We start from the raw sequence: 22,603 nt of genomic DNA, 5'->3' as shown, positions 1-22,603 counted from the left end.
TAAGATCTTAACCTGAGCTGAAACCAAAAGTTGGGTGCTCAACAGATTGAGCCACCAAGGCACTGCAGTAGGGGAAACCTCTTAAAAGAACTTAGTAGGCCAACATGAAGCTAAATCACAGGAGATTGGAACTACACATAGATTTTTGGCCAAAGCCAGAGAAGACCTCTGTATCAGTTGCAAGAACAATCACACAGCATGGTATTTAAGAGTATGACCTCTGGAACCATGAATTATGGTCCTACCGCTGATAATCAGATGACTTTAGCAAGGTACTATTGCCCATGTCTCTGTCTCTTCATCTGCTAAATAGGTATAATCATTATATCTACAATATGATGTGAGAACTAAATGAGTTCATTCATATCAAACGCTTGGAATAGTATTTGACATGCAGTCAATACACAAATGTTAATGAGTCTCTTCTGCAATGAACACGTATTGCCTAGGTTAAGAGAATGTTAAGAGGAATTGATCCCTTTTCCCATCCTTTGTACAACAAAGATGTCTAAGCCTTAGCCTATGGTTGTCGTGAAAACTTAGCTTTTATAGTATTCTCAACAAAAAACCACTTCTATCAATATCTATTACTGACATAGAGGCTTAATATTAAAATGGAAGGGAGAACACTCTGCAGGCAAGAAGGGGCACCTAAAATTTCTCTACTCAGGGACAACTGGGTGGCTCAGTCAGTTAAGCCTCTGCCTTCAGCTCAGGTCATGATCTCAGGGTCCTGGGATTAGGCCCCATGTCAGGCTCCCTTCCCTCTCAATCTGACCCTCCTCCCCTCTTGTACTCACTCTCTCTTTTGAATGAATGAATGGATGAATGAATGAATGAATAAATAAATAAAATAAATAAATAAATAAATAAATAAAATCTTTTTAAAAATTTCTCTACTCGGGGCGTCTGGGTGGCACAGCGGTTAAGCGTCTGCCTTCGGTTCAGGGCGTGATCCCGGTGATCTGGGATCGAGCCCCACATCAGGCTCTTCCGCTATGAGCCTGCTTCTTCCTCTTCCACTCCCCCTGCTTGTGTTCCCTCTCTCGCTGGCTGTCTCTGTCTCTGTCAAATAATAAAATCTTAAAAAAAAAAAATTTCTCTACTCAACGCCCACATACCAATGAGGATTTGGTATCTTTAAAGTAAAACAGTTTGCAAGTCTAGACATCTGCATGTAGATGTCTTTCGTCTCTCCTTATGTTTCTTCCTTTAGCTTGGTTCAGAAATCTCACTTCTTAGCATGTAAGAATTGCCACTCAGGGCTGTATATACTGAATCATGTTCATGGTATCCTTTGGATGATTTAAAGGTTCTCAAGAGTATCTTTGACCGATGTGATTTTTGCCATGATTAATGTTTTGGAACTCTTAACTCTTAACTTGCAAGACATGATTCTTCTGCATTTGCTCCAGATAAGTTTAAGAGAAGAAAGTAACAATCCTTCCTCTCATAACAGCTAAAGATCTGTGTTTCAGACACTTCCATCTGGTAAAACAGGAGATCCTGATCATGGATCTCCCGTCAGCCCTAATCTCCATAGGTAACATAGCCCTCTACTGAATTGTCTATCATTAAAAAAAAATCTATTTTGCTGATGTAACAAAATATATGGCCCAGGCCCTATACAGTCCTTCTGTAAGTACTTACCAAGTACCACTGCTGATTCCACATTGGATCATTGAAGAGATTTAGTGCTGAGTCTCTTAAAACTGAACGTTTACTTCTCTCTTTTTCATACTGTTGTTCAGCCCATATTACCTACAAGGAGTTTTATAGCAAGAAAATCAGCAGTCAGATAGTCATCTCTGTGTAACCATCTTCCCTCTAACTAGCCCCAGTAGCCTCCCCATCAGAGTTTTTGTTTGACTGCAGATCAAACTGGCAGCTCAGTGAGAAGAAGGGATTGCCCACTGGGGAGATGAACATTTCCTCTATTACAGTAAACTCTACCTTTAGGGGGAGGAGAAGGAGTCAGTGAAGTGATGATTCCCTCAAATTATTTACACTATGATTCCAGTGGAAGTAAACGTTCAGCCTGCTTTCATCAGCAAATGGACCATAATACCGATTTTTTTTTTATTGTGGTCTTAGGGTTTTGTAGCTGAAAATTTGTCCATTTTCATGGAATGAGTCAACAAGCTAAGAGATTCCAGAGACTGCTGTTATGGTGCTCTTACAGCTTAATTTCTCTTTCTTTACACGCAAAACGTAGAAATTACAAATGTTATGCCAGACAAGAAAGGTGCTGTGTCTTTGTGAATCTGAAACTCTGGCTCCCTGTGCTTTAAGCTCCTGCTTAAGAATATTTAATATGAGAAACAGATCCAGGTGATGAATGAGCACTACTGACCATGCACAGTTACCATTAATTTAGTCTCATGTATTATGCAGAGATCTGACAATACAAAAATTACCTTTCCCACATTTATGGCATAATCCTATTATGTTTGAGACCCTGAGTGGGTGAGGGACTGCCTTGTGGTTATATTCATTATGAAATAATACCATGCTCTTATTTCGCTGGGCAACATGACTGTTTCCTACCCGAAACATATTCTCTCTCTCGTACACATGATGATAGTCCAGTGTCTGGTGGGATGTTGTTAACGTGAGAATACTCATGAGTCAGATCCAAAAATAAAAACTAAAAAATAATTTGTTGCTAAAGGATAAAACCATCCACTAAGACTGTCCTGAATTTTGAATTAGAAAATCTATGGCAAACCTATTATAAATATTGGGAGGGACTTGAAAGCTAGACATTAGTCACTATAATTTATTTTTAAAGAGCCTGTATGTTCAAGCTTAATTGTTTTGGCTTAAAATACCTCAATGCTTGGAATATACTGCCTGTCATCTGAGTTGGTCTTTGGAAGCTGGCTGCTAGGGAACAAGTACTAATCTTTGAAAGAGAGAGTCACTTACAGTTGGAGATTTCATTAACAGACTAGTAAAGATAGCCTATTGCTGCATTTCAGAAGGCTATTTTGAAAGAATATCATCCCCCATCAAAAAAAGAGCAATAAAATGAAAATCAAAAACAATTTTTAAAAAATGGAATATAAGAAGAGGCACTCTGCCATCTGATCAGATTCAATTGTTGGAAACAGTGTTATGATTAATGTCATTAACTCCAAATCCCATATTAATCTCTATAATAGCAGACCAAATGCAGCAGAGGAAATTAGTGATATCTTTCTTTTACTTATATAAGGTATCATGTACTTAATGTAAATAATCTTTCTGATTTGGGAAGAGCATTAAAGATCATCTCATCCAGTTTTCCACTGCTAGCTTCTTTGGGTGCTAGGATTTTTTTCTAAAATAAAGTTATTCTGGGGATAATTTTTCATAAGATTATATGGACTCCTTTTTATGATGAAGGTATGTTGGAGAATAAACTCTTAGCCTTTCTTCATTATCACTTGAGATTTTTGCTCCAAAGTCAATTATTAAAGAAATATCTAAAGAATACAACTGGGTCATTTGTTCACTTTAGTGAGATACTTGCAGTAATAACAGGTATTGCTCCACTCTGTCCAATTTTCTTCTGTGAAGATGAGAAAGGAGGTCAATTTGACTTCCTTGTGCATTAATGTCAGGCATGCATTTAGGCAGACAAGGAAATCTCTTTCTTGCTTTGCTCAAGGACTAAGCCTAGCCAGAGTTTTGGAAGTTGTCCTACTTTTCACAGTCCATTCAATGAGTCATCTGCTTTGGGATGGCAAAAGGAAGACTTCCCTGGACAAGGAACTTTTCAAGTAATGTTGGGCCTCTGATTTGGTCTCCGTTTGGTCCCACACATCTAGCCATTAGCCCGAGTAAAAGCTGGGAATAGGCTTAGGAGTGCTGGTTCGCTGTCCATGGTCCTGATGTAGTGTTCTTTGCCTAGGTGTGGTTGCTGGTAACCCAGACCCAGTCATTCCGTACCCTGATAATTTGCCTTTTTATTCTCCCTTTTAAAATTCTATCAGTTTCAGAACAAAATAAATAGCAAATTATTTCACAGGGTTTATAAATTCCATGTACTTTCAATAGTTTTATCACCTTTCCGTCACTTATATTTTCTTTCTAGCAAGTTGAAAGGATGTATTCTATCTCTCATAAAGCTTCCATAATTCTCTGGAGTGTTCTAGGCAATAGAAATCATGATAACAGAAAACAGGCCAGCCCGGAAAAATTTCTACCAGTATGGCACATTCTTGAGAAAAGGCAACATTGTGTATACAAATTTCAGTACTCCCAGTATAGTCACCATTTGTATTGATATGTTTGCTGATCTTGAAAACAGACTTCAAAAATCAATAGGTACACTAGATATACATTCAAATTGTCCTCACACTATTTACCTGTATTCATTCTAGACCTTTCCTGCTCTTGCCTAATCACTGAATATGTACACAAACCAGGATAAAAAGAGATCAAATGCTTTCAGTGAAACAATACAATACTTATGGAAACATTTGGCTCTTAAACACATGGATTTAAAACTCGCTCAATAACACTAGTTTCCCATATAACCAAACCAAACAGAAATGGCAAAATGTGTTTTCAGTTTTGCTGAAATTTATTAAAATTAGTGTTCACATGTTAAATTTCTTTGGCATCCTCACATTGGACATTAAAGTGCTCAGTAAATAATAGGCATATAACAAAAGGTTGTTAACTAATTGTACCGGCAAATATTTTTATTAGAGCTGAAATTTAATTTTCAGTACTCATTTTCATACTCTTCAGCTGGATTTGTGAGCTAGTATTTTAAACATATATTTTTATACATATTATATATAAAATTTATTTAACTCAGTCTATCCAATCCAATCCAGTTATTATTATGCTCAATTATAACCCTATAGAAATAACAGGAAACAATACAGATAATTGTGACCACATAAAAAATAATCATATTTGCAAAGTGCTTTTTGCTTATGTTGGAAATCATAAAGCAGATAAGTCAGGTTACTGGTTTGAAGACAAATGCATAACACTTACACGATCATCATCAGATAATCTCTTAGTAATATGAAAGGCACTCCTTCGAGACCTTCGGGGATGGTTTTTATGTTTGAATAAGTAATGATTTTCAAGTGATCCAATCTATAAAAGAAAAAAAATAAAAATCCACTTTATCCAAAATAAGTATATATGGGCTAGATTGAAACCCATGTAACTTAGAGACAGGCAATTTTTATTAAGCCAATTTTTATTCTTTTTGAGGAAGACACTGATAGAAGCCTTCGCTCTCTTGTCACTGTATTGAGTAAGTTGAGCTTAAAATATTATCACTTGGGCTCACTGTATGCTTGGGGGCCAGTGATACCTCTTTTTCACAAATTTCAGAGGAACAAAATTTGTTTCTGTGTGACAATATTCTGTAGGTAGACATTTCTTTTTAAAAAATCCACTTTATCAAATTTATCCGGTCAGAGAAGAATAATTTGTGGAAAGCTGGCAAACCCTTTGGGTACTCTATACAGTCAGGGTTACATTCAGCTAAAATGATTTGTCATTGTTACAAAACACAGCCAGCCACTGAATCTATAGTGATAATTGTTATAAGCTACTAGTAGAGACCATTTGACTTTCCACTAGTTCAAGGCTTTCCATACATGGAGCTGGGGAGAGGGAAAAGTAACCCTAAGAAAAGATCATCACTGCCTAGCTCTTCCTCTGCTATCAATGGATTTTGCTTCTGGTCACCTCTCTAATTCTATCTTTATCCTGAGGCCTTCAGGAGCTCAGGGTAGTGATGCTAAATTACTATAAACAAAAGGAGAAATAAAACAGAATCAAGAAAGTACTATCAATCTTTTCCAAAGAATTATTATTTTAAAAATGTTTGTTAGTAATGCCATTTTAGCTAGAAATGGCTAGAGAAAATATAACATATGTAAATCATATGTAAATATAGATTTACACACACACACACACACACACTATTTCTTATAGCTTCTTGTGAACATTCCATCCCTTCTTTGAAGATCCTACTAAGAATACTGATTTATTGCTTTTTGGTTTGGGATTTGTGATTTTGAAAGCAATTCCCATAATGAATGGTCCAGGTTTGGAAATATGTCTGGGTCTAACAGGTGAGAAAAGAAAAAGGGGATATTTTTCTCTCTTACCCAGTCTCTTTCCACACAGTTACCAGTACTGTTTGGCTGCCTAAAGGATATAGGATTAAGTCCCCAGGTATTCCCCCATAGGACACACAAGATTTCCATGATGCCCACAGAAGCTACCAATACAATTCCACTTACTGCTCACACTCTCTTTAGATCCCAACAATTCCCTGCACTTTCTTCCAAGCTGCTTTCTATGTATCTTCCTTGTTTCTTACAATCTATTTTCTATGCCTGGAGCACCTTCTACAATCTCACCATGTTCTCCTGGCGACCTTGACTCTTCTTCCTAAACCCTTTGCAAATGTTTCCTCCACTGGGCTGTTATCAATTCCTGTCCCTCTTCAATCCCTCAATGAACAAATATTGAGACTCCAGGTGCAACTTCTATTACACCAAGTACATGCAATTCCAATTATTTGTTACTAAACCAGTCTCTGCTGGATTCTTGATTCCTTGAAAGTTTCTTTTCCTCCTATTACTCCTCAGCCCCTAACACGGAGCCTGGCACAGAACAAAATCTGGGCAAAAGCAAAAAGTCTTGGTCGGCTTCTGGGACACAGAGAAGTGAATCTGCGTATTGACTTTTCTCCTGGGCATTTTAAAGACAATTTGGTTCATGAAGTTGGGGAATGAAGCCTCTAGCAAGGAGAGGCGTATTCCCCAGCGGATTCGATCTATGGAATCGCCAACGCCCACGCCGATTACTCATCCGTGACTTCAGCTGCATCTCTACAACCACCTCCAGAAAAAACGCGCCAAAATGTTTTACAACTCCCTCCTCCCCCGCTTTGAGGCACAGTTCCAAGGCAAGGGGCGAGGGCTTGATTCCGAGCCAAGGAAAAGGAAAGCTTAGATTAGAAATCACACCGCCCTGGGGTTCCCCCAGGAATCGCACACCTAAGCTGTCACTCTAGTAATGCTTTAGCGCCCTTACCCTCCCCCCAGCTATCTATTAAACCAGCTCTCCCTTGGACAGGCAAGTTTTTATCACAAGCTGAAACCCTCCGGGAAGCTATTAGGCGTTTGGCTGAAGAACAAGAAAGAAAGAAAACCTTGCCCCACAGTCATTTCGGCAGCTTGACCCTTCAGGGGGACTGACCCAGCAAAGTTGTGAAGCTGAGACTTTGCAAGTTCCCGGTGAAGACCCGCACCTCCCGGTAGAGGCCAGGGGAGTTGGTCCCGCGTCTTTCACCCACCTTTTCTCCCGCCGTCTTCCCAAGCCGCTCCGCTGGCCCCCAGCCTCTGGGTCGTGAGTCCCGGCCTCTGGCGCTCTTCCAATGCCCTGGGCGTGCCCGAAAGGCTGGGGGCGGACATCACGGAGCCCGTTTGACCCCTTGCATCAGGACTTAGATCTGATGCTGCCATATTGAAGGGGAAAAAAAAAAAAAAAAAGGAAACAGCCGGCTCCTGACGCAGAGACCAGCTGAGTCCCAGGGGACAGAGCGCACTGCCTCTCCCGGGGGCGCTTGGTTGGTAAGAGCCTGCGTGTATCTCAAGTTCGGTGTACAAGCGTGGAGGGTTTTTTCTCCCAAACCACGCGGGAATGGATTTAAATGCCAAAGCGGACGACAGCAAGAATAAGCTTTACCCAGCTGCAGCGGCTTCGTTCTGCCTGGCTGCTTCCAGCCCAAACAATAAATAATGCAAGCCTCCTTTCTCCAAGCGCGCCAGGGGCGAGAGCTGCAGAAGCTTCTGCTCTTTGCCACTGGGCTCAGGAGAGTGCAACCTCGGGCTCCCACTTGGGAGATCGCGCGTCAGTCCCGCTAGTCCCTGTGGGCCCCAGAAAGTTTCTGAAAAGTGCAAACTCTTACCTGGCCCAGAAGGTCATAGCCCAGCTCCTCCGCTATGGCCGAAGCTGCCTCCGGTCCCCCGGGGATTTCTGCCGCCCATTCATTCACAAACTGCCTCTTCGCTTTTACACTGTTCAGTGCACACCAAGCGCAAAAGAGAGCGAAAGCAGTACACTGCAGAGTCCAGGCTCTTCTCTCCATGGCTCACACACTCGCTTGCACACAAGTCGGAAGGAGATGGGGGGAAGAAGCAAGAAAGGAGAAAAGCCAGGAACACTAGCCCTTTTCGCCCTAGGACTCTGGACCACTTCTCGCTCCCAGTGACTCTGCTGAGATAGGAGGCGCGCGAGGAGAGGCTGGGCGGTGGCGAGCGCTCTTTGGTCTCCCGGCTGAGTGGAGCCCCAGCCCTTCCAAGCCGGAATGGAAATGAGTGTTTACACGTCAAATCGACGAAAGCCATCTCTTGACGTCAGATCTACCTGGACTAAGATCTGGATGGTATTCCCGGCGGGGTGGAGAAGCGGCTAAAATAAGCAGGGAAGGATTAAGGAAAGGAAGGAACCGTTTGCTGATATCAGTTAAGTCTGCTCCCTCACTGACTGTAAATTCTGTAGCCATGAGAAACATCTTCATTTCTCAAAAAGAAGTGCCCCTATTTGAATATTACTACCAAGAACCAAAGGCTGGGAGTTACAGTACACTTTGCCTCCCTCCTGTCCATTTTCTTTACATTTTCTTAATTATCCCGGGGGCGGGGGCAGGAAAGGGGTGAAGCGTTATAATAGCCCTGTGGAGATCAGCACCTGCTATGAAGAGCAGGGGTCTTAAGTCTGAAATCGGGCAGAGGCTGGTAGAGCAGAGAGGAGGGAAGCTTCTATTGCCCAGATTCTGATCTAAATTGCCTAAGAAAATAAGCATGCCTGGAAAACATTGTTAAAGCAGTAATTTTAAAAATGCATTTTTAACTAACATTGAAACCACCTTTAAAAAAACAAGTTTAGTTCATCCTCTCCTCAGTTTCTCAACTTAGTAAAACAATATCTAAAATTCTTTTCTAGATATTGCAAAGCCTAGTGTCACCCCCCCTTTACTGTGCTTACCTGAAAAATAATTAATCACATGATTTTTTAAAAAAGAAAATTTTTTTCTTTAACTATCAACAGGGGGGTCTAGGGATCCAAACACTGTTGTGTTAACTCAGGGAGAGAAAGAGCAGGTTTTATTAACTCTGAACTTTGCATTTTTTTTCTTCACTTTAGTTTTGAGCTGAAGCTGTGCTATTATTTTTCCATAAAATGCACAGTGTCACTCTGTAGAAGAATTTTTCTTCATGAAAAGAGAATTAGCAAAAGTCTAAATGCCGCCTCGCATCTCCGCCCACCCCCACACAGACCTCGAAAATGGGTTCAGTCTATCTTGGCTGACTGAGCCTATCTCTATCCTGAGGGGGTGAAATCTGTCTGGAAAAGCCCCAGTGCGTAGTATTCAGCACCAAACAATGGACAGCGCCACACGCGGCCATGGCCAGAGCTGCCCTTCCGTTTGAGTCTCAGAAACTGCTCTTTTTGCAACTAGCCAGCACCAAGTTATTTCTCATTTGTTCTGTGTCTTTCCCCTCTTTAAAACAGAAAAAAAAAAAATAGGAAATTAACTGCAGGGGGGAACTGTGGTTAGGTTCCTGATCGTGACTACTTGCGTTGAGCTCCCAGGAACGTGTTGGACTCATCCCAAAAGTGAAATTGCGGAGGCTTAAAAAAGTCTTGTCTGTGAAAGGTTTTTCTTTTCTTCTCTTTTCTTTCTTCTTTTTACCTTTTCCTTCCTTCCTTCCCCTCTTTTTTTTTTTTAAGCTTCCGACCACGGGGGGGCGCAGCCTATTATAGAGAAAGAAGAAAAAGGATAAGAATGGAAAGAAGGCATAGGAGATTGAGGAGAAAGGAAGCAAGAGATATTCTATACAGGAAGCAAATAAGACTTGGTGGAGGATGACACTGAATAGTGCTAATTCTTCATTTGCTTTCATGTTTGCTGAAATGTAGACTGATAGGGGCGCCTGGGTGGCACAGCGGTTAAGCGTCTGCCTTCGGCTCAGGGCGTGATCCCGGAGTTCTGGGATCGAGCCCCACGTCAGGCTCTTCCTCTATGAGCCTGCTTCTTCCTCTCCCACTCCCCCTGCTTGTGTTCCCTCTCTCACTGGCTGTCTCTCTCTCTGTCGAATAAATAAATAAAATCTTAAAAAAAAAAAAAAAGAAATGTAGACTGATAATTTCTTTAAACATAAAGCTTTTTAACAAAAACAAATGTCAGGGTTAATAAGCCATGTGATCCAGTTAAGTGTATAATAATAATGTGTAACTCTCACATGAGATATTGTGGAATGGGCTCAGATTAATAGCTCTTCTGTCTGCTCTGTAAATTCACATGTGTGAGTGTTGATGGCTGGGTGAGCTTCCTTTTTTTCCCTTTCATGTCTCAGCCCGAGTTGTGTCCTCAAGCTCTCTAGGGTATTTCATTCTCACAGCAGACAGATGCTAACTGTGTGCTAGCAAGGCAAAGAAACTCCTGGTACATATTTAATAAATATAGGTATGGTTAGACCAGGAATAGATTTGCCCCTTTCTTATTATCGTTCAAGTAAATCAGTTTGGCAGAGTGTTGGCAATGAGTGTCTCATTAATGAGGCATTTGTGTTAAATGGAGCACGGTACAAACTTGGAGTAAACATTTGGTTGACATGTCTAATAGAGTAAACTTAACTCTCAGAGCAAAAGCAGGATATTCCCATCCAAACTATACATATTATCTCAGTGATTTATTTTGAAATTGTCTCAATTTATCTTATGGACCTTATTTGCCACAATTTCTGGGATGCAGAAGAAATGAATGTCTGCCAAAGCTAAAGATGCAAATAGATATAGAAGTCATCTTTGTCATATCAAGGGCTAGCCCTATTCTGCTATGTGCATCATGGTAATAACCTCCAGGCCCATCAGTGTTATATTTTATACCACGAAGTAAAAGAGCCAATTATCACAATTAAGTTGGTTTGAACAGCATTAGATTCATCTGATTAACTTATATAGAAAACAGGATAATTCAAAAACCGAAGAAAACTGTGTTTCTATTCTGAATTATCAAGTGAGTGTTATGCCTTTCATGACTGCTCCCAACTGCAGAGGAATAAGGTTAATTATTTATTAAGTTTTCTTGGAGAGTAATAAAAGCAAGGCTAGTATAAGCAGGAAGTAAGAATATACTCAGAGATCAGTAATCACCATATCTTTTTGGTATTAGAAAACAAATTTTTTAAAAACTTTTTTTTACTATGAGATAAAATATGTACACTAAAGGGCATAAAACAATGTGAGCAATAATTTATCACAAAGTGAACATTGTGTAACCATTCAGGTCAAGAAAAAGAACATTGTTAACCCTTCAGAACAATATCCCAATATTTATTTTCAAGCAGCATAGGAGGAGTAAGGAAATATAGGCTTAACATTTTTTTTAGTTGTTATGTATACTTGTTTCCTTTGAGTAACAGTAACTATACATTAGGACAAGTCTGTAATTAATTAGTATGCAATTGAACTTGAAGATACTTGGTAAAATAACATATTATAGGAGCAAATCTACCTATTGCAGTGTTTCCCAACATAGAAAATAGCAATATTTGTATGGCAAACTGGGGTAAACTAGAGGAAATTTGGGGCCATGTGTATGGGATTCTGTAGAGAGATTTGCTGCATTGTCTTCATATGATACAGTTTTGTTAAAATAAAATAGAATATTTAAAGATATAAAATGGAACATATATAAACTTAAATTTAGAAATATGAATATACTTCCATCAATATAACTTTTTGTCTCAGTTTTTGTGTTTGAAAGCTTACATAGCATTTCTAATCAAAACACTTTAACAATGATTTTTTCAGATTTATAGCTGCTGTCCACAAAAAAATTGTATTTGCACAAGTAGAGATTAAAAATTTTGCAACAACTTTTACAACCATTAAAAATTTTTCAACATTTGATTTTATAGCAATTCTTTCACTTATTTCCTTTCCAAATTTACCCTTGGAATTTCATGGGGATGCTATATATATCTAAAATTAACCTAAATTTTATATGTCAAGTATTACAAAATGATATTGAAATTCTAAATTAGAAAATACATGTTCTTTAGAGATGTTACCCTGCAGCTACATTGCCACGAATGGGTAAAAGTATTTAACATATGGGAAGATACCTAAAGATACACCTACCAGGAGCTCCTGACTTTCTTTCTCATTATCTATTCTCCTATGGCCAAATTTTGGTAGGCATGTTATGCTAATTAAGCACTTAGAATATGAACTCCTTGAGCGAATCCACAAATCCCTTTCTCATGATGAAAAGGGACATGCTTTCCGCAAGTTGCTGACATAGATAACAAGGTGATAGACACTCAGCTAGGTCCAACTCACTGCCCTGAGGCCACACCAATTAGTCATACTCATGACTGCCTAAATGCCAATCTAGTTGGGTCTTTTACCCAGGAACCCAGGATAAAGCTATTTGCCTGGCCTTCTCAATGGTTGAGAAGACAAATATCTTGAGAGACGTCTATTAATTCCACCATTTGGAAAGCTCTGATCTACAGAAATGGAGGTAAGAGAAAAAGCAAAGTCTGTACACTGAAAGACTTTGATTTGAGGTGGATGAATAATTACAAAGGATTTTTGTTGAATAAACCAGACAGTTTTGACTTTAATATAGAATTGAATTATTAAAATTGAAGAAATAAGTGCTATTAATCCCAATTATTAAAAATGGTTGTTTCTAGTGAAAGTAGATAATTAAACGTAGTCACATACAAGTATTTATCAACAATTTTTCTTTAGAACAGTTCATTTAAAACATACATTTACTGACTGAGTTTTGGAGTATTCCTGCTTCCATTTTAAGCATGTTCCTGCTTCCTTTATGCTCTCAAATACTGACATTTTCATATGGAAAGCCCAAGATATAACTGCTTTCAAGGCTTCTGAAGTGCATTTTTCTATGAGAATTGTAGACTCCCAGTAGTGAAATGTGATCTTAAAAGTTATCTGGTTCCTTGGTTCTCAGAGTGTGGTCCACATACCAGCATGATAGACATTACTTTGGAGCTTGTTAGAAATTCGATCTCTCAGCCCCCATCCCAGAACTACTAAATCAGAATTTGCATTTTTAATAAGTCCTTGGTGATTCATATGCAATTGAAGTTTGAGAAGCATTGATCTAGTTAAGCCCGCCCACTCACCCCAGTATATGACATTCCTTGGGAATATTCCTGTCAAGAGTGAGATAATTCATGGTCTCCCAAAACAGTCCTTTCTTTAGTTTGAATTGGCTCAAGTGGTTACAGAGTCCTTCCTTATAATGACATAAATCTTCCCTCATTACCTACTTCCAGTCAAGCATGCTAATTTTGCCCTATAGTACTACACTGATAAGTCTCAATCTCTTTTATATATGACAGCTCTTCAGACTTTGAAGACAGATTATGTCTTGCCTAACATTTTTCTACTCTAGGTTAAACATCCTCAGTCTTTTTAATGATTTTGCGTCCTGGTTGGTGCTGTCTGGACAGGATCCTTTTGTATATATTTTTGAAATATGGCATTTGAAATGTAATGTAGTATAGTTGGCTAAATCCATGCCAATTAGGGCAAGAATCTCACCTCTTTTTGGAAACTATCCTTCTGCCTCTATAGCCTAAAATTGAGGCAGCTTTATTTTTTTCTTATTGAACTCAGAGTTGACTAGGATTTTTATTCATAGTCACATGTGCTTCTAAGTCACATCTTCACCCAGAATTGTACAGTTTTTGTGGTTTTGTTATCTGTATGGAGGCAGGGGTCTAAGTGTAACACTCATTTCAGCCTCTCAAGATATTTTGAATCTGGATCTCATCATCCAGTTACTCTCCCCTAGCTTTATGCTATATACAAATATAGTCAGTCGCATTGGTGCCTTCATTCAGGCTATTAATAAAAAGATTTGCAAAGACAGGACTGAAGATAGAGCCACCAGGAACTTCCCTGCAAGTTGACTGACTTAATAATTATTATGCATTAGAAACAGTTACTAATTTACCTTACTAGTGACTGTTCAAAAGGATAGCAGAAGGACCTTGTCACATGACATGCTGAAGTCCAGATATACGGTGACTCTAGGACTCATTCTTTCTGTCATTAGTATGACTTGCTCTATGTCATGCTAGGGGCCAGTGATCAATATTTATTTTGTGAGTAATAGAAACCAAAATTTTAATAATTTGTTCTGAAATTAATGGTAGTCTGCAGATCTCATTCGTGGCATTTTCCTTCTTTTTATTCTTGAAACAGAATTTTTGACCATCTCCAGTCTTTTAGTACTCATCCTTTTTCTGCTTTCTAATATTGCACAGTAATCTCTGACACCGCGTTCAGGTTCCTCCCTTTTAGAATGAATTTATTATTGAATTGAAATTTACCCATACTACCTGCCTCCTCATCTTGAATCAGCCCCAACTACTAGTAATATAAACAGCATCACCTGATACATATAACATTGTCATCTATCAAAACAAAAGTCATCTTATAGGAATCAAAATTATTTTGGTTTCAAAAGACAAAGAGGTGTATCCTAACTGAAACTAGCTTAAGCAGGAAAAAAGAAATTTATTGGTTTATGTAATTGAAGGATGAAAAAGAGCTGCCAAGGACACTGTACCCAGAGACTTAAATAGCATTAGCGAGTGTCTCTCTCTCTTTCCTTCTTCCATTCTCTTTTTCTCTCCCTCACTTCCCAGTTTCTACATCTTTGTAGCTCTCAGGCTCTTCCATGGGGTGAATACATGACTATTGGCGCTTCTGGGATCAGGAGCTTTCCAGTTGATAATACAAGGAGAAAAAGAGGATCTCTTTTCCATGCTCAATATAAAATTTCTAGAGGAAAAACTCTAGGTGCTAGGCTTGACCAATATGTCCACCCTGGACCCACCACTGTAGCCAGGAAGTGCTAGTATTTGATTGGCCAACTGTAGGCCATGTAGCCAAGCTTGTTTTTGAAAGTGGGAGGACTGTATTAGTTTCACTAGGATTTGCAGCCACATCATGTGTTTTCAGTAAGAAAGGAGCAATTCCCCAAAGGAAGGGCAAGGTGGAGGTCCCTATAACAACAGAAGGAAGAGTGTTTGGGAACATAAACAATCATCATGCCCTTCAGCAGAAAATAAGTAAAGGATAAGCATTGACAATCCTTATTGCTCCATCCTGAATATTCTCCCTCCTATAATTCATGCATTATAGCATCATTTAAACTTTAAAATAGCAATGTTGGGTTAATTTAGATAAAATAATATAAATATCACAATAGATTTAAATCCTTTAAAATTATTTCAAGAGGACTTCAGGGTAGGGTTACGAAAAAAAGATAATTTCTTTTTCTTATTTTTAATCTGAAATGATTTTAAGTTCACAAAAAGTTGCAAAAATAGTACACAGAGCTCTTATATATCCTTCATTCAGCTTTCTCAAAAGTTTACATCTTACCTGTGGTACAGTCAGTTAAACCAGGGCATTAATATTGATGCAATACTATTAACTAATCTGTATCTTTCTTCACGCTTTCTCATGACTAGATTGGAGTTATGCATTTTTTAGCAAGAAGTCATGTTTTGCCTTTCTCACTGCCTCGTATCAGGAGGCACAGGTATGCATATGTCTAGTTACTCGTGACGCCATCTCTGATTACTTGGTCAAGGTGGCATTGGCCAGGCTATTCTCCACTATCAAATTACTATTTGAGAAAGAATATATCACTGCAAAAATAATCGTTGAAGTCATGAGGAGAAGAGCCACCGTATATTAATAATATCGAAATTTTTATTTTTAGATAAAAGAAAAATAATTTCACCGCCGTAGATATTTGTGTTTATGACCCTAACTATTTATCATTCTGCACGTCAGGAGATTACTTCTCAGTCTTGCTGTGTTTCTTGTCATATCTGGGATCAAGGCTGGCCCACCCTTTTACAAAGACAATTGTTTGAGGCTTGCTTTTCCTTGCTTGTTTACAATAGCTTCAGTGCAATCCTTCAAGAATTGCATTTATTTGTTTTCTTCTTACAGCTAGTTTATTTTCTTTGTTTAAAAGATAATAGGTGCACACAATAGAAATACCCTTACATTCATTAAGAGACATGCTACCATTTCACGGTAAACATATCTGTGCTTGACTTCTATTCCTAAACTCTCTTGATGTCCCATCTTAAGAGAAACTCAATTACTAACATTATGAATCTCTTGAATAGTTAAGATCATCCAGTTTATTGCCTTAATTTTCTTTTTTTTTGAAGGATATATACTATATTATCTGTCCTTTCTCTCAAAGCTCTCTGAAAAGCCTCTTGTTCTGATTTTCTTTTCTTTTCTTTTTAAGATTTTATTTATTTGTCAGAGAGAGAGAGCACAAGCAGAGGGAGAAGCAGGCTCCCCACTGAGCAGGGATCCTGATGTGGGGCTCGATTCCAGGACCCTGAGATCATGACCTGAACTGAAGGCTTAACCGACTGAGCTACCTAGGCATCCCTTGTTCTGATTTTCTAAAGTGAGCGCATTTATTTCAATGATAAGCAGATTAATTCCAACATTCACAGGAGGGAGATGAGAAGCAAAGGTAAAGTTAGGTTCAGTCCATTGGTGCATGCCCCTCAGTAGCCTTGCTAGAAAGAAAACCTAAAGCAGACCAGTCTGGTGCTGGGGGAGGGGAGAATTCAGCTGCTTCCCACCCTAGCACAGACCAGACCGCTCAATTCTCAGCTGCTTATCTCTACTCTCCCCTCCTGGGCCTCTTTGACCACCACCTCCTGGAAGGGGCAAAATAAATCCATGAAAGCAGAATCAGTCCGCAGCACAGTACTTTTAAAATTCTAAAGTGGTTTCTGACAAACTCAAGAGATGTCTCATAAAAATCTGGAAAATATAAGTTTGAATTCCCTTACAACAATAGGAATCCCCAACATTCTCATACAAGCAGACAAAGTGTCAATTCTGCAGCTCTGCTTACCCTCCACTTTTTTTTCTTATGGTCAAGTTCAGGTATCCTTAACTCTATCAAAAGTGGGAAAATAAGAAAACAGCAGAAAGAACCAAGTGTTTGAAGACAATATTCTCTCTTATTTTCTTTTAAGATTCTATTTATTTATTTGAGAGAGAGCATGAGAGAGAGAGAGGATGAGCAGGCAGAGGGGAAGGGAGAAGCAGACTCACCGCTGAGCAGGAACCCCCCACCCCCACCCCCACCCCCCGCCATGCGGGACTCAATACCAGGACCTTGAGATCATGACCTGAGCCAAAGGCTGACGTTTAACCAACTGAGCCACCCAGGTCGCCCAGAAGACAATATTCTCTTAAGCCTGACTTCCTCCATTCAGTTATGGTATCTGCCTGTCTCGTCTGAACATTTGTGTCTGCATCCCTTTCCCCAGAGCTACCTGCACACTCTTTCCTATACTATTCAGACTTGGCCATGCTGTGTCCATATCATAACAGGAAAGAAGCAAAGATCAGTGGGTCCAATATCTTAAGCAAACATGAATTAACCAGGTCTGGGTTGTTACATCCCAGGGAGAAACTAACAGGTGGCGAGAGTTCATTCCCAGGCCACGAACTTAGGAAAGAGATGAGCTTGGGGGATGTGAAGGATGTTAGCAAGACAAAGAGGTCAATTTAAGGCTATTTACATTCTTCTGACTCTGCCCTCCGGACTAATCAGGGACCAAGGGTGGGGCCACACCTATATGTGGGGGAATGTGGTAGTTTGGCAATGGGAAAGCTGGGGGAAAAATGGGTGTGAGAAAATGTTTTGTGGGGTGCCGTGGCTGGCGATCCACTCTCTCTTCTCCTTGTGTTCTGTTGCTGGACACAGCAGAAGCAGTGGCTTTAATTTCATTTGTAAGGTTAGTTGAGAGTTCACTGGAAAACCGGCATTTGACAAACTGGGCCCAAACTCTTAGATGGACACTATTTCAAAAAGCAGTAAGCACAGAAGTGAGAGCAGACCCCGGAGCCGGATTGCCTGAGTTCGAATCTCAGTTCTGCCATTTAACAGCTGGGGATGTTTGGATGTGTCTTTAACCCTTTTTTGCTTTAGTTTCCTCATTTGTAAAATGGGGCTACAATAGGAACTTTCTTGATGCAGTTATTATATATAACATACCTCCAACATTTTCCAGTGCAAATAATAACAGTTATTTTTACTGAGAAAATAGCTCCCTGAAAACACCTGTTCGTTATAAAAGCAGTTTTCAAATGGAGAGGGGGTTGTGGGGTTGTGGTGGCACATTGGATAGGGAGGTGATCTCAGAGCTTAAGCCTGCCTCGCTCTGACACCCACTTCTCATAGCTCCCTCCTCTTTTCCTACTCACTAGTTTCCAGCACGCTCCTCTTCCTCTTTTATTTCGTTCTATCACAGTCTTGCATATTTCTCGGTTGATTTTTCTCGTAAGCCTGCTGAGAGAAGCAGGACAGATTTGATTAGCTCCAGTTCACTGAAATGCAGAAGAGGGAAGTCCTTTCCCCACAGCTCACACAACCAACTTTGGGTAGCAGATCCTTCCTCTTTGAACATTTGGCATTTGATTTCATGGTGGAAGATAAACAGTGACAGAGTTCAAGGTAATGGGAAGACCTAGAGAGTTGCTCCTTCTCAACACATTCTGTAAAAATGGCACCTTAAAAAAAATAAGATAGTCTGTTGACTCAATGCTGTCAAGTATGCTAGAAGGGTATTGTGTGCAAGCATGAGTCAGTGTGTCCAACAGTCAGCCTTGAGCGCGGCCACCAGACCTCGAGTCACATAAAGAAAATAGACAAATTTTTAAAAAATGTACCCCTTGACCTTGTCCTCCTGATATTAGAACCAGCCTGTGAGTCTGTGTGATTGAATAGTCACACAGTTCCCTCCTTTTCATTTCCTGACTTCGTGTGGGAAGGTTTAGATCTGCCCCACACGAGCCATGATTACAGGAAGATAGTGATAACAGACGTTCGTATGGTTCTTTATGCTTTTCACAAAGATTTCACAGCTACTGGCTTCTCACTCCGTCATTGTTCCCATTCTCATTTCACAGACAAATAAGCGAAGTGGCAGGCAGGGAGGCCACCCGAGTCTGCATCGTTCGTCTGGCAGAGCTAACACTGCAGTTCAGGTGGCAGTGCTCCTCTGTCCGTTTGCGTGGACCCGTTTGACGTGTCATCATTGGCGCGGTGGCGGGTGTGAGTCCTCTGCCCCTTGCTCGCATTGTTAATTAGCATAATTTACTTCCCCTGAAACTTCAGCGTCCTCCTCTGTGCAATTGGGAAAATATTACTGAGAACCGCTTATGAGACCTGAAGGTGACCCTGATGTCAATCACTTAGGACAGGGTTTGGCACAGGGCACGTGCTCAGTAAAGGCTAACCATCATGATTACTGGTCTGTCTTCTCTTGTCACTTTATCGGCTTCACATCAAAGAGAACTGCCCGTGGTCTGAGATTAATCCCAGAAGCACTGTGTCCCTGGGTTTATATGATCTCAAAATATTATTGCCCTTTGTTGTTTTGGAAAGCTGGAAGCTTAAAAAAATAAATGGGATATATTGGAGAGCATCCCTGGCATTAGTACCAGCCTATGGTCAGCCAATAATTTTAAGCTTATAATGCATAAAACTCACCTGGGGAGCTTGTTTAAAATGCACATTCCTAGCATCCGTCTTTCCATCATGATTTGGGGATAGTGTGGGGCCTAGGAATCTGCAGACTTTAGCAAATACCCTGAGAGGTCATGAGAAACATATGAAAGGCCCGTAACTGGAGTTGGTCCAGCACCATCCCCCCCCCCCATCTCCTCCTCTGTTGTGGTCATGTCATCATAACCTCTTCATCCTCCTTTTCTTCTTTTCTTTTCTTTCTTTTTTTTTTTTTTTTAAGCATTTGAAATAGACTGCCTGAGGTTATTTTCCACTATTAGGCTAGCTCTATTATTATCTCTTTAGAGAAAATGCCACTGAACCTGGGGGAAAAATACAGAGTAATTACTCAAAGGAAAAATATATATATAACTTCCCTGGAACCAATTAGAAAGACAATCATTAGGTTGAAGTGATCATTTGCTCACACTTCACTGCAGGGCTCCAGCCCTCTCACAAGGAGGAAAACAGCCCATGTTTGTGTCCAGAGCTTATTAATGTTAGACCCAAATGTAATGCCCTGACAGTAAGTTTTCAAGTCTTTCCTATAAAGATGCGTAACTTGACGTAGAATCATTATTCATTGTCACTTTATTGGCAATCCAACAGAAATCTTACATATATATCTTTCACTTCAAGTCAGCCAGGCACTCCAAGAAAGATGTTATCAGTCCCCACTTCCCACCCCAACCCCCACCTGCTTGTCGGCTAAGTGCTGGAAAACTAGAGAAGAGGGCCCAGGGCCAAATATGAAACCACTTAAACTAAAAAAGTATGGTCACCTACTTGGGCATTATATCTACAACTTCAAAAAAAAAGTAGATATTTGGCAATAACTGGCTTTTAAAGAAATAAAAACAGCCAATGCCAAGCACAGGCTTCCAAGTGTTCTTTTAGCCTCAATTATGGTTTCGATTATCAGTGGTCGTCAATTCCTACTGCACGTTAGGATCATTTGAGGAGCTTTTAAACAGCACTGCTGGCACACCCAGAGATTAAGATTGAATTGGTGTGGCAAGGAGCGTTCTAGGTGATTCCATTGAGCATCAGTGCATGACTGTGAATATACATCAATCAGATTTACTTGACAATTGCCTGCTCTCTGCACCCCTCTGCGAGGTATAGATATTGATTAAGGCTAGAAGTAAAATCAGAGAATTCTAAGAACATATGAGTCTCCATTTCTGCATATTTTAGGGAAAGTGAAATATTAGCTCTAGGATTTCTTCCTAATTGTCTCAGTTCTCCATTTTATTTTGCTAGAGTATCCTTGATCTTGTCAAAATACTCTCAGCACCTAATAACATACAGAACCTCACAGACATTCCAAATGAATCTTGACGATACAAGGAATGAAGGTAAAAAAGTTAAGTCTGTTGGTTAATAATGTCTCTTGGCTGAAACACAGCAGTCATAGGAGAAGCCAGAGGAGTTAAAAGTTTATTCAAACCACCCCCACCCTTCCTGGAGCTTGTGAAGACTAGCTGGGGAGATTTACAGAAAGAGGGTATTCTTTGAATGGTCTGCATTTCTGGTTTAAGCCTTTTCAGTTCTCATCAAAAATAGGTGCACTGAGATCATGATTTGCCAATAAGCCTTAGGTAACAGATTTTTTTTGTTTTAATTTTGTTGTTGCCAGGCATAAAATTTTGTTTAATTTAGAAAGATTGCTAATAGAGTTCTAGTACTTGTTTTTCTGTATTTTTAAAGACGTTTTAGACATTAAATTCTTTCCTGATTTTATCTCATACTACAAAATCTGCTGGTTTATATAATTTGAATTTTCTTCTCTCTAATATTTCATCAAATCATTGTCTATAATACATAAAAATTCTCTTTTCTCTCTCATTTACAATCCTTTTTCTTTTGCTGTTATTACTTGGAAATTTTTCTTAATTCATATTCCATTCTTCCCACTGACTTTTTCATTTTCATTTTTGCCATCATATTGTTTATTTCCAAGAGATCTTTTTTGTTTGTTTGTCTTAGGAATATTCCTTTTTATTCCTTTATTTTTCTCTTATGGTTGCCATATTTTTTTTTTCCATGTCTTTGAGAATATTCATACCAGGTTTTTTGTTTTTTTGACGTTTTCCTCCCCCTGTGCCACCCATCAGGTTGTTTTTTCTCGTTTGATTTCGGCTCCCTCTGTCATAACAAAGTCATTCCTCTGATCTCTGGTGATCCTTGGTTGCTGGGCCTTGTTTAAGAGTAAGGTGAGGAAAAGCCAATTAGAAGTTGTGATCATTTCAATGAGTACTGACAGTGGCAAGCTTTGCTGTAGAATGGTCTAGCCAAATAATTGAGTTGAGAAAATTCGTAAGTCAGAGTCTTTTAATCTTTCCTCTTGGGTCAGTCAGGTCCTACAGAGAAGACTTGCTAACCTTCAATCTGGAGGCAGAGGGGTTGGCTGCCAGAGGGAAAAGAAGCCTGGAGAACTCAGGATTCCTTAGACCTCACTTAGCTCCATATGAAACCTCCACCTTTAACTGACTGTGAATCCCTGCAGAATCCCTGTTTTACTCTCTCTGGGGAAGAAGCTTCTGTCTTTGGCTAGGGTAGCAAATGATTGGTTTCCTACCAGTGGAGTGTGATGAGGGGAATCAGGAGTCTGGTTGCTTCTAAAACAGACATTCAAGTAATCCTTTGCATTTTAGCATCTCTTTTTGTTCAGGATTCCAACATAAATTAGACTGTCAGAGCTATAAGTTGTTATGTATAATATATGCAATCACAAAGCAAAAACCTATAGTAGATACACAAAAGATAAGGAGAAAGGAATATAAACACACCACTAAAGAAAGGCATCAAAGCACAAAAGAAGAGAGCTACAGAAAAAGAAAGGAACAGAGAGGAACTACAGAAAGCATCCAGTAAACAATTAACAAAATGGCAGTAAGTACATATCTATCATTAATTATTTTAAATGTAAATAAGACTAAATTCTCC

General features: G+C 39.5%; 1 protein-coding gene across 1 annotated transcript in view; it reads right to left on the bottom strand.

Moving 5' to 3' along the window:
* The window catches only part of PCSK1 (proprotein convertase subtilisin/kexin type 1), a 42,239-nt gene extending 33,920 nt beyond the window's left edge, over positions 1–8,319 (bottom strand). Inside the window, exons 1-3 of the mRNA XM_045796449.2 lie at positions 7,940–8,319; positions 4,996–5,100; positions 1,651–1,761 (exon numbers count right to left, since the gene is read on the bottom strand). Of these exons, the coding sequence (XP_045652405.1) occupies positions 1,651–1,761; positions 4,996–5,100; positions 7,940–8,119 (396 nt within the window). The 5' untranslated portion in view covers positions 8,120–8,319. The remainder of the gene's footprint in view (positions 1–1,650; positions 1,762–4,995; positions 5,101–7,939) is intronic.
* Positions 8,320–22,603: the final 14,284 nt, after the last annotated feature.

This window comes from Ursus americanus, chromosome 5, assembly GCF_024610735.1.
Source record: "Ursus americanus isolate L20-20 chromosome 5, mUrsAme1.1.p, whole genome shotgun sequence".
In the NCBI taxonomy this organism is placed as follows: domain Eukaryota; kingdom Metazoa; phylum Chordata; class Mammalia; order Carnivora; family Ursidae; genus Ursus; species Ursus americanus.
This window is presented reverse-complemented; position numbering and strand designations above follow the sequence as displayed.